General features: G+C 39.8%; 1 protein-coding gene across 1 annotated transcript in view; it reads left to right on the top strand.

Moving 5' to 3' along the window:
• The window catches only part of LOC126484987 (solute carrier family 12 member 6), a 201,732-nt gene that overhangs the window by 72,899 nt on the left and 115,173 nt on the right, over positions 1-13,660 (top strand). The window contains exon 10 of the mRNA XM_050108593.1: positions 8,221-8,474. Within this exon, the coding sequence (XP_049964550.1) occupies positions 8,221-8,474 (254 nt within the window). The remainder of the gene's footprint in view (positions 1-8,220; positions 8,475-13,660) is intronic.

The following is a 13,660-nucleotide window of genomic DNA, read 5'->3' as shown; positions in this document are numbered from 1 at the left end:
CAACATATTTGGAGGAAGTATTCAAATATTTGTGACAGCAAAGATATAAATTTCACAGCTGTGCTGTGAGGATGATAGTGATGGTTAAAAATAGTAATGCTACAGACAACAGGCCTCGTAAGAAAATAAGGTACTGAAGATAAAAAACATTTCTTTTCTTTATTTTGTTTCTCATTGTATTATCAAAGTTGTACTTGGAGAAGTTTGGGGTCATTGCTTCTGCTTAAGAAATACTGCTGATAACCCATAGATTGCTAGGAAAGGATTCCATTTCTCTGCAGTTGTCTCAGTGGACTGGCTATTGTCTCAGTTTGGCTTAAATCGGGCATAATACGTTACTTTGCCCATAAAAACTGGCAGATCTTTTATGTTATTGGTACTGAAATACGAGAAATGGCTGCCACATTGCTTGACATCAGATTAGTGCTTCCCGGTTGAAGGGTGTAGCTTGTATACGTAATAAAAGGCTGAAAGAAGGAGAATTTTGACAGGTTACACTTTAACCTGGCCTTCAAAAGGACTGAAAATACTATATGCAAATTCAGTATGTGCTCCTCCTGAGTTTCTCCGGTAACGGCTATGTCACCTATATAAATGATGCAGTGTGAAATGTTGGTAACAGTTGGTTCTATAAATTTCTTTAAGATTGCTGGTGTGCTAGCAGTATCCAATAACAAACTGACTTTTGAAGACTTATCTAAATGAATTTGAAAAGAAGCTTCCAAAAGATCATTCTTAGTTACTCTCACGCCAGTTTTGAAAATTATTTGTCAGAGGCATGAGTCCAACTGAATGTTTACCATATTTTTAAAGTCCCCACATAGCCATAAAGCTCCAGATTGTTTGTGAACAATGACTGAAGGTGATACCCATCTGCTATAAGGAATCTGGGACAGCATATGTAACTTCTCTAAGTGATCCAATTCTACTTTAACTTTATCCCACAAGGCTAAAGGTATTGGTTGGACTTCGAAAAATATTGACATTAGTACCTCCTTCATTGCATTGTGGCTGAGAAAAGTAGAAGCCTCTCCCATACTTGGAGAAAACAATGGAGTATCCACCTGTGCACGTGGGACAGCATTATGAACTGTTTGGACCTAATATTAGATAGAAGACCCAAATGCTCTGTATGCATTGAGGCCAAAAATATTTTCCACTGAAGCTTCTGCTGCTATAAAGAAGGGAAGCATTCTGCTTGCTTGCTTGTGTGTTAACGCCAGAACTACGGGACTTGGTATCCAAATTTCATGAAGTTCGCAGCTTAGTTGCTACTGATGTTAAGGGTGGAGACCCCAATTGCAGACATAAGACTGTTTAATAATGGAGACTGAGGCCTCTGACAGAGCAAAGTGGTGTGGTGCCACCCTTGAGCGATGTTGTTTATTTGCATTGGCACACTCAACTGCTGATAGCTTGGTTGGCTCTGACGAAACATCTACTGTATGACCCTGGTGAAAACACTGTAGATAAGACATCATTTTAATGTGGTGACTGTGTGTAACATGTAAATAAAAACAATCATGATAACTAAGCAATCTATGAAAATTTCGCTGAGATCCAGTTCAAAAGCTGCAGTGGCGGAGCCTTTGACGCCAATCACTCGAACAGGTGCTGCTCCATTTCCATGTGAATTGTATTACATTTGTGCAGTTTCACCATCAAATGGACTAGGTCATGCTGCATTTGCTGACTGAGATGACAGTTTTTAGATATATGATGTGGTAAATACAGTCTGAGCTGCTTGACAGATCTCAAAAACACTGGAAATACACAAAATTTTAGCAGAAGAAGGATGTGAATGTCTTAATCCTTGAGTTCACTGTCCAACACTAATCTGATCACCGTGTCACATATTAAGAATTCTGTGTGATTTTACACAAGAACATGTAAACTTACATTTTCTACTCAGGCTCTACAGGTCCAGAATCTATGACACATAACTCTCTGAAGTTGCCACATGATGTTAGAGGAACTCTTTAAGTGAGTTGCCACAACATGCATTTTTGTTGCTGAGGCAGTACAGATGGTTCACACAAAGGGGCCAGTTTCTGCACAAGGTGAAAGAGCTGTGGATTTGTAGATAATAAAATAGCTCACTGTCTCTCAAGGGCACTTAGTATTTCTTGCCTGGAAATTAAATGCTAAATGCTTTTGGTACACCTCTCAGTATTCTTGAGCCTCATTAAATGGCTGGAGAGCTGGAATTTCTAGAAGAGATTGTAGACATGCCTCATCTGACATCTTCTGTTTGAATTTGTGCTGTTTATTGAGCCTTTGTTTCCAAAGCTTGAAAAACTGATTGTCCATCATAGTTGTAATACTCTGCCTGATATGTCCTATTTTGGCTTGTGGTGAACTGTACTTCCAAACTATCTGTGACACCACTGTTGTAAGTCTTCTTCTTCAACAACATAGGTTTTATTGAACCCCAACTAAATCATAGAATACCGGTATAGATCGTAACTCTTCGTGAGCTAAACAGGAGCAATGATTTCTGCAGGTGGATACCTCTTGGCCACTAAAATACTCTGGAGACTTACTAAGTAAGATAACAATAAAATAACAATAACACTTTGACTATATCTGACTGGGAAACATTTGAATGTGAACCACTTTCTTGGTTCAAGCACATGCCGCCAGTTCATTCACAGAAGGCACAACATGTGGTCAAACAGAAGCACGGAGACATTCATTCATTCATTTATTTTTATTATACCCTCTACTTCCCTCTTTATGATATATGTATATGGACATACCGAATGAACAAGCACAGAAAAAATTGTAAGATGCATCTTTGGAAAATTGTTTGCAGGTCCTACACAAATCCATCTACTTTTACTTTCTAAGTAAAACAGTGCATTTAGATTTTTCTTATAAAATATATAATGTCATTGATAAACTTTGTAAACTGCTGAACACTTAGCACTGAAACAAAACAATTTATTGGGCCAAGTCAGTGAGATGAGCAATCAGTGCTGCTAGTTAGGGAAACTGTATTGACTATCATATGATAACTGTTCCCTAAGAGAGTGCATTAAGTAACGAATCCCATCCAGGGCTTGACTTGAATGGTGAACTGTAGAGGAGGGGCATGTTGCTGACAGAGTTGTGTAATAATTGATTCAAGAAGTACTTATTGAATGGAGAAAACTGTTGCATGCCTTCTTCTTCAGCAACACATTTTATTAAATGCCAGTTAAGTATAAACAGTTTTGAGAAAATAATAGACTCTTTTTGAACCAAAAAAAGCAACATCTTCTATCGGTGAATACGCCAGGCTAATTAAAGCACCCTTACTTAATAACTCAAACATTAGTGTCGGAGAACACCATAACTTTGTCAGCATGGGAGCATTGTAATATAAACCACTTTCTCATTGCATGCACATGCTGATTGTGCTCTCATGTTAGGCACAAAGTGCACTAGAGCAAAGAATGGAGAGTGAACTGTATTAGGAAAAATATATCATGTTCAAGCCAAATGTTGACAGTTGTGAATAACAGGGTCCAGGAAATAGCCAAGTGTAATGAGGTCATCATAAATAAGTTCACTGCAGAACATCAGTGAGTTGAGAGGGTCTAAAATAGTACTTAAATCAGTTGCTGTTGGTTACCCCCATGTCCTGGTGCCAGCAGATGATTCACTCTGCACTGCATCTAATGAGTCTACCCGATCTACCCGATGTATGTGTGATTATATCAATCAATCCATTAATGCATCTGGTAGAATTACCAGACCTTGCACATATCCTAGGTATGATAGTCCTGAGGGATCTACATCTACATCTAGGGATCTACATCTACATCTATATGGATACTCTGCAAATCACATTTAAGAGCCTGGCAGAGGGTTCATCAAACCACCATCACAATTCTCTATTATTCCAATCTCGTATAGCACACGGAAAGAACGAACACCTATATCTTTCCGTACAAGCTCTGATTTCCCTTATTTTATCATGGTGATTGTTTTCTCCATATGTAGGTCGGTGTCGACAAAATATTTTCGTATTCGGAGGAGACAGTTGGTGATTGTAATTTTGTGAGAAGATTCCATCACAGTGAAAAATGCCTTTCTTTCAGTGATGTCCAGCCCAAATCTTGTATCATTTCACTGACACGCTCTCCCAGATTTTGCAATAATACAAAATGTGCTGCCCTTCTTTGAAAGTCATAATATTTGTACATTGCTACATTTAGATATTAAATTAAAAAGTTTACCATAAATGTTACAAATATACATACTTCAACGCCTAATTTGATTCTAAGATCATTGCAGCTGAGTATCTTAATAATAAAAACAGTTTGTAAGGCTTATTTACACATATAACATTACTGCATTGAAGCTGTGCAAAAGTTAGGTGTTAGAAAACATTTTTGTTGTGAGAGTTAGCTAATAATAAGTACATCAGTTAGTTACGCTATACAATTACTGAATTGAAGTAATTGATTGCCAGTAAATATTTTAGCCCTCTTAAACTGCAATTCATGAGTAGATAAATTTAAAAAAAATGTGCGTTCCTGAATAATGGTCACCTTTGTGTAGCAAAGTGAGCGTATCATGTCATTTCTGGAAACCCAGAATCTACTAAGTAGGAATCAACATGGATTCCGGAAACAGCGATCGTGTGAGACCCAACTCGCTTTATTTGTTCATGAGACCCAGAAAATATTAGATACAGGCTCCCAGGTAGATGCTATTTTTCTTGACTTCCGGAAGGCGTTCGATACAGTTCCACACTGTCGCCTGATAAACAAAGTAAGAGCCTACGGAATATCAGACCAGCTGTGTGGCTGGATTGAAGAGTTTTTAGCAAACAGAACACAGCATGTTGTTATCAATGGAGAGACGTCTACAGACGTTAAAGTAACCTCTGGCGTGCCACAGGGGAGTGTTATGGGACCATTGCTTTTCACAATATATATAAATGACCTAGTAGATAGTGTCGGAAGTTCCATGCGGCTTTTCGCGGATGATGCTGTAATATACAGAGAAGTTGCAGCATTAGAAAATTGTAGTGAAATGCAGGAAGATCTGCAGCGGATAGGCACTTGGTGCAGGGAGTGGCAACTGACCCTTAACATAGACAAATGTAATGTATTGCGAATACATAGAAAGAAGGATCCTTTATTGTATGATTATATGATAGCGGAACAAACACTGGTAGCAGTTACTTCTGTAAAATATCTGGGAGTATGCGTGCGGAACGATTTGAAGTGGAATGATCATATAAAATTAATTGTTGGTAAGGCGGGTACCAGGTTGAGATTCATTGGGAGAGTGCTTAGAAAATGTAGTCCATCAACAAAGGAGGTGGCTTACAAAACACTCGTTCGACCTATACTTGAGTATTGCTCATCAGTGTGGGATCCGTACCAGATCGGTCTGACGGAGGAGATAGAGAAGATCCAAAGAAGAGCAGCGCGTTTCGTCACAGGGTTATTTGGTAACCGTGATAGCGTTACGGAGATGTTTAATAAACTCAAGTGGCAGACTCTGCAAGAGAGGCGCTCTGCATCGCGGTGTAGCTTGCTCGCCAGGTTTCGAGAGGGTGCGTTTCTGGATGAGGTATCGAATATATTGCTTCCCCCTACTTATACCTCCCGAGGAGATCACGAATGTAAAATTAGAGAGATTAGAGCGCGCACGGAGGCTTTCAGACAGTCGTTCTTCCCGCGAACCATACGCGACTGGAACAGGAAAGGGAGGTAATGACAGTGGCACGTAAAGTGCCCTCCGCCACACACCGTTGGGTGGCTTGCGGAGTATCAATGTAGATGTAGATGTAGATGTACTTTTAAGTCTTTATGAAAATTATTCTTATTCTTCATAATGATTCCATAAACTTAACTATTCCATAAATGGAGGTGTCCATTTGAAAGAGGCACATTTGATTGAGGAATAAATATACTGAGAGAAGCAAACAGAGTTCTCTGAACAGGCTTCTGCAAGATGTTCCGGAATTTACACTATTCAAATAGTTTATATTATTTACCTTTGGACCTGGAAAATTGTAAGATAAATTTCCCCAAAAATGATACTTTATAACTTGGAACGAAAGTGAAGAAAGTATGCCAGCTTTTTTAATTTCACCTATGTCTATTAATATATACATTTAAACAAAGTTTTGTTAATGAATTTCAGCAGTTCTGTAGTATACTCATCCCAACATAATTTACTGTCAAGTTTTAACTCCATGAAATTAACAATGATAACATCTATTTTTGTGTGTCATCATATTTTATACATATAAGAGTGGAAAGCCTTTGCAAGCTCTGAACTACATATTTTGCCATCTGTTAGCTGCCTTTTGACTGGTATGCTGCTGCTGTTTCCTCTCTTGAACTCATCTTTATCCATACCCATTGTACTCATCATTTTCTAGGAGTAAAGGCAGCAATGTACTGTATGGACAGGCATTGAGTTGGAGCATGCACACCAAAAAGCCTGCAAAACTTGCTACCTTGTGTGTGAATCAGTTTTCTAGCTAGGGTAAATGTGCACACACATCAGCACAGCTACATTGTGCAGGCTGCATACACAGTACTGGAACTGCAGTTCTGCAGGTTGATTAGGATGAGGGCCAGGTTGGGTGGAGTGGGAGAGGGGAGAAAGGAAGCAGAGTTTTGGGGAAGTGTGATAGGTGATACAGAGGGAGGCAGGAGTTACACATGATAGGAATATAGGAGGAAGAGGCTGCAGGCATATGGGATAGGAATTGGACACATAGACATTGGCATTGGTGAGTTTGTGCTACGTATGGTGATGATGATGCTGATGACATGGAGTAGTGGATTGGGAGTGGGTGACAGAAAAGTTAAAGGGGAGACTGCAAGGAAGCAGGTGTGGTTGTAAGCAGAGTGAAGTTCGGGTACTGTGGCAGGATGGAGATGGCTGTGAGGCAGGAGCTTTGGAATTTGTGACAAGGAGGATTAGAGAAACAAAGGATTTGTTGCAAGGACAACTCCTATATAGCTAATTCAACAAAGATGATATTGGGGGAAGTGATCCAGATGGCAGGGGCTGCGAAGGAGCCATGAAATCGAACATGTTTTGCTCAGTAGCATGTTCCACCATGTTTTGGTCAACTCTACTCTTGCACACAGTTTGACAGCAAATTTATGCACAGTGTTCTACATGGACTTGACCACAAACCAGCTGTGCACTCAAATGAGTGGCCACTGCCAGTCTGTGGCCAAGAGTAATGTTGATCACCCAATTACAGAACAAACAATACATTGCTGAGCACAACACGCCTGACTTCAGTGGCCGGTTTACATTCATTGCCATCCAGATCCTTCCCACAACACCAGATGTTTTCAGGCCTGTTTATGTACCTGTCAAACAACAAAATACCTCTACTATTTGCTGAGAGGTTAGCATTACTCCTAAATTATTTATATTTTGCCAGAACTTTGTGTTACCATATTTTCCATAATGTCTTCTAATGTATTCTAGTCTTGGGCAGCCCCTATTACTTTTTCGTGTACTGCTCCCTATGGGATTAGGCGACTTCTCTTGGATGCAATAGCGCATGTCCCATTAACCTGCCCCTTCTTTGGGTAAGGATCTTCCATAGATTTTTCTTTAATAACTCATAATTTCATACTGTACCTATGTGCTCAGTATGATAGTACCAATTTCATCTTCATTTTATTCTTCTTCAGAGTTCTGATGGTCCATGTTTTTATTCCACACAAGAACTAGGATTCACAAATTCATAATTGTTGTAAAATGTGTTACTGGTCTCATATTTTACCTAAATGGTGTCATTATTAATGAACTCATTACACATGCTTTTTAGTCATTATACATGTTTATAGTATTACATTTATTCCTATGCCCTTACATTATGTAAAGCTAGAAGAAATCTTTTGTCAGTGTAAGTGTCTGTCTGTATTATGCTTGATACTGGCATTAATGTAGGTTATACATTATCATTAACTATGAAATGAAATTAGCAGTTGACACCCTAATTCTCTGGGCTTTATTATTTGCAAATATTCACAATGAATTGTCATCTCTCTCTCTCTCTCTCTCTCTCTCTCTCTCTCTCTCTCTCTCTCTCCCCCTCTCCCTCTCCCTCTCCCTCTCCCTCTCCCTCCCTTTCCTCTCTTTCCTTCCCCCCTCTTCCCTCTCGCCCTCCCTCCCCCTCTCACTCCCTCTCTCTCTGTGTGTGATTCTTATTAACCATTCTGCTTTTCTTGGTGTTTTCAGGCAATCGCGAAAGATGGAATCATCCCTTTCCTAGCACCTTTTGCTGTGTCATCTAGTCGTGGTGAACCTACACGAGCACTAGTTCTGACGGTGCTCATCTGCCAGTGTGGTATTTTATTGGGAAATGTTGATTATCTTGCACCTCTGCTCTCTATGTTTTTCCTAATGTGCTATGGATTTGTCAACCTTGCTTGTGCGCTACAAACACTTCTTCGCACACCTAACTGGAGACCGAGATTTAAGTACTATCACTGGTTAGTAACAAACTATTTTTCCTTAAAGGTTCAGTTATGCTATGTTTCATAGATTATACGGGTATGTTATTAGACTTTTAAAAGTGTGATTTACGTGGTAACTTGAGCAATACATTTCACAGAAGATGAAATCATGTAGTTTAATGTTGCCTTAAAAATTGTTTTCTGGTGTAATATGTCCACATTCACTTTTAGGCAAATTGGTTAGAAATTTTTATAATGGTTTTGTAATACACTGATCAGCCACAATGTAACCATTACCCACTTAAAACTCAGCTTTGTTTTCTCTGAATCACACAAAACAGCTAAGGTTTGTCATTAAATTGAATAACCCCAGAAATAGATTGACACCAGCTCTCCATGCACTGATCAAAAACTTCCAGATTGAGAAATGATTATTAGGTTCTCTGTTATGATTTCACACAAGTATGAAGCCTAATAAAAAAGAAATCTTGAGATTAGTAAATCATCTCAAATACACTGTATACTCCTCAAACTACTGTAGTATGAATCTGGACTTGTGGTATGCGCAATTTCCATGCTGGGAAATGATTTGTCGATTGGAGAAGACATAAGCCACAAATGGTGCTGGATTGCAGTGGGGTAAAGTGTGTGAATAGATGAAAAACAATTTGGTCTTTGCAGAAACCAGACTTTTTGCAATAAGTTAAAGAATTTAGTCCTAAAGACTGGCTGGTGCTCAGCAATTGCCACTGCCTTATGTTTTAAGTAGAGTAGAACCTCAATCCTCTGACCTTCAATTAACTGACTCCTTGAATTATCTGACCATGTCCAATCATTGACCTGCATTCTGCACAGAACAGCATGCCAGTGTTAGTGATCAATTTTACTCCTGTCACTAATTAGAAGCACGTGAGTGTAGGCTTCACTGGTGGAAAAATCATCACGATATTAGGCAAGTTGCTTTTCAGGTGAAAAACTTTCTGCTGATGATAACACATATAGGCAGGTTGTTGAAAAAATTGAAAAAACAGTGTCAGAAAATAAACTGGTAGCTGATGATTGGTTGGTTATTTTGGGGGGAGGAGACCAGACAGCGAGGTCATCGGTCTCATCGGATTAGGGAAGGAAGTCGGCCGTGCCCTTTGAAAGGAACCATCCTGGCATTTGCCTGGAACGATTTAGGGAAATCACGGAAAACCTAAATCAGGATGGCCGGACGCGGGGTGTAGCTGATGAATTATACAACATTAACAAGACTGAGATGAACTAAAATTCTGCCTCAAAGAGTGAAATAGCTACAGGCACAACACTAGCATAGAACAGCCTGACCATTGCAACATGCAGCAACGTAAGTGGTGATCATAAAATCTAAGAAACCAAGAGCCTTAAGGAACATAAACATGTCAGCACTTACCATTCATTATAAAGCTCAAAAAAGTGCTTGGATGAATTGTGATCTCTTTAAAGAACTGTTTTTGATGCATTTGTTCTGGCTGTTAGAAAATACTTGAAATCCAAAACCTGCAACCCTGTGCAACTGTACTGCTAGATAACGCCCCAAGCCATCCTTCTGAGTCTGAAGTTAAACAAGGTTATATAAAAACTATGCTTTTGCCCCGCATGTGGAAATGTAATTTTCTTATTTAATTTTTATTTAATACATCATTTTGAGCTCTGTAAATGACTTGTTTCCTTCTCTTATGGTTGTCCGACCTTGTTAGCATTCTGACCACCCCCTGGTATCAGAAGTGATGGTTAATTGAGGTTCCATTGTACCATTTAGAAGGTTGTTATGCAGCAAAGGAGTGGGATCATAGTTTGATTTGAGGATAAAATTTTGCAGTGGATCCAGTGACACAATTGGTGGCAGTGCTGATCTTGGATATAACTGGAATTGGGATGTGGATGTCAGGCAAGATATGATGTCTTTCAGCCAAACTATGCCATGTAGAATTTGGTATAGATTCTGTTACTCGGATATGCTTTGTTGCTTTTACCATAACTAATTCACCTAATAAATAAATCCTGCAGTATTCTACCATAGAACTGCAGAGCATTTGGAACTTCTTGTCAATTAGAGAACAGATGAAATATTATAAAAAGGGCAGATTGCTACTCACTGTATGGACAAGATTCTGAGTCACAGACAGGCACAACAAAAAGTCTGCCAAATGTGAACTTTCAGCCAAAACACTTCCTTCTAAAGTAGACAAAACACACACACACACACACATTCACAACTCCCACACACACATAACCACTGTTTCTTGCAATCAAGGCCAAAAATATCATTGTTATTACTTTACAGATTAACATTGGGTATCATATGATACTGTTGTTTCTCTTTAGGAGAATGTACACTGAATCACCAAAGAAACTGGTATAGGCATGCATATTCTAAGATAGATATATGTAAAGAGGCAGAATGTGGCGCCTCAGTTGGCAATGCCTATTTAAGACAAGTGTCTGGCACAATTGTTAGATCGGTTACTGCTGCTACAATGGCAGGTTTTCGAGATTAAAGTGCAGTTTGAAAATGGTGTTATAGTCAGTGCACAAGCGATGGTACACAGCATCTCCAATCTCCAAAGTAGCAATGAAGTGGGGATTTTTCCATATGACCATTTCACGAGTGTACTGTGAATATCAGAAATCCGATAAAACATTATATCTCTGACATCACTGCCACCAGAAAAAGATCCTGCAAGAACAGGATGAGCAATGACTGAAGAAAATCGTTCAGCGTGACAGGTGCAACCCTTCTGAAAGTTGCTGCAGATTTCAATGCAGGGCCATCTACAAGTGTCAGCGTGCAAACCTTTCAAAGAAACATCATCAGTATGGGTTTTTGGAGCCAAAGCCCATTTGTATACCCTTGATGACTGCATGACACAAAGTTTTACGCCTCACCTGGGCCCGACAACACCGACGTTGGACTGTTAATGACTGGAAACAAGTCGCCTCGTCAGATGAGTCTCATTTCAAGTTGTATTGAGCAAATAGACATGTGCGGGTATGGAGACAAACTCATGAATCCATAGACCCTGCATGTCGGCAAGGTGCTGTTCTAAGCTGGTGCCGGCTCTTTAATGGTGTGTGGCTTGTACAGTTGGGGTGATGTGGGACCTCTGGTATGTCCAGATATGACTCCGACAGGCGACATGTACGTAAGCATCCTGTCTGGTCCCTTCATACATTTGTCCATTGCGCATTCTGACTGACTTGGGCAGTTCCAGCAGGACAATGTGACACCTCACACATCCAGAATTGCTACAGAGTGGCTGAAAGAACACCCTTCCAAGTTTAAATGCTTCTGCTGGCCACCAAACTCCACAGACATGAACATTATTGAGCATATCTGGGGTGCCTTGCAATGTGCTGTTCAGAAGAGATCTCCACCCCCTCGTAATCTCATGGGTTTATTTATTTATTTATTTATTTTTTATTTATTGATTTATTTAACCTGGCAAGATTAGGGCCATCAGGCCCTCTCTTACATCTAACCAGGCATTCTACTTATTTTACATTCATATGTTTTAGTAGGCATGTTAAACTACATCTAGTACAAAAAGTGAAATAAACAATTTGAAAGGTACACCTGGAAAAATACATACATATAGAGTTTATATTCTTAGGTCACAAGTACTGTTATAATTAGACATTATTGAAGAGACAGATTTTAGATAGGAGAGCCGGCAGCAGGGAGTATGAGGGAGACTCATGGTGAAGGGAGGAGAAGAATAGAGACATGATGAAACATAATTAAGGAAATATAAAGGAAAAGAAGATTGCGTGGCTAATAGAGAAAGATGAAGAGGAAGGCATCTCAGGAGCAAGATAGGAGACGCTAGCTTTGCTATTTGACAGATGAGGGGATTGTCCTTGTACATTAATTTTGTGGAGAACTTTGTGAGGATGATAGTAGGAAATACTTCAACTTCTTCTTAAAAGCAGCAGGAGATCGAATTTTGCGCAAGGTAAGGGGCAGTTTGTTCCAGAGGCGGACAGCGGCAACTGAGAAGGAGTTTGCAAAAGTTTTTGTTTTGTGAGTGGGCACAGTTAGGATGCCAAATAAGAGTGACCTCGTGTTTCGATTATGATGACATGACAGGTTTTTAATCTCTGAAGCAAGGTACTGGGGTGCTTGCGCGATGAGGAGTCGGTGGAGTAGACATAGAGTGTGGTAGTCACGCAATTTGTCCGGCCGCAGCCACCCTAGCTCGGAGTATGAAGCACTAACATGATCATATCGGCGAATGTTGCAGGTGTAACGCACACAGGCATTCATGGTTAGCTCTAGCCGTCTTTTGTTTTCACTACTCATGCCTTGTTGAATCACATCACAATAGTGGAGGTTCGGTAGAACGAGTGCTTGCACGAGCTGGCGTTTCAAGTCCTGTGGAAATATGTTCCGAAACTTTTTGAGAGCATAGAGACAAGCAGACGTCTTTCGGCACACTGCGACTGTATTCTCCGCCCAGTTGAGATGCTCATCCAAAGTTACACCCAAGTTCTTCACTGTTTTCTGATATGGTATTGGAGTACCGTCGAGCAGAATAGGAGGTAGCCGTTCGCGGAAATCTGAACTTATTAATTTCTGATGGGCTATTAAGATTACTTGCGTCTTTTTTGCATTTAGTTTAAGCCCCAGGTTTTTCGCCCATCTCACTACTGAAGACAGATCATCATTCATCTGAGCGATTGCAGTGTTTACATCTTCAGGTCTGACGCTTAGGTAGAGCTGGAGGTCGTCGGCATAGAAATGATATTTACAGGAGAACAGAACCGACGAAATATCGTTGACATATAAAGAAAACAAAAGTGGTCCTAAGACTGATCCTTGTGGCACTCCCGACGAAACATATTTCCAGGAAGATTTTTCATTTACGCAGACAACACATTGCTGTCTGTCTTTTAAGTAGCTTTCAAACCATCTCATTGCACTGTCAGAGAAATTAAGCTGTTGCATTTTTCTGAGCAATATGTCAAAGTTAACAGTGTCAAAAGCTTTGCTGAAGTCCAGTAGCGTCAATATTGTTGCCTTTCGATTGTCGATGGCATATTTCAGGTCATCAGTTACTTTAATTAGAGCAGTGTTTGTGCTGTGATGTTTACGGAAACCGGATTGAAATTTGTCATATAGGCTGAATTCATGCAAGTGTTCAGTGATTTGGTCATGAACAATATATTCAAGTGCTTTGGAAACAGCAGGCAGTATGCTA

This window comes from Schistocerca serialis, chromosome 6, assembly GCF_023864345.2.
Source record: "Schistocerca serialis cubense isolate TAMUIC-IGC-003099 chromosome 6, iqSchSeri2.2, whole genome shotgun sequence".
NCBI classification, from domain to species: Eukaryota; Metazoa; Arthropoda; class Insecta; order Orthoptera; family Acrididae; genus Schistocerca; species Schistocerca serialis.
This window is presented reverse-complemented; position numbering and strand designations above follow the sequence as displayed.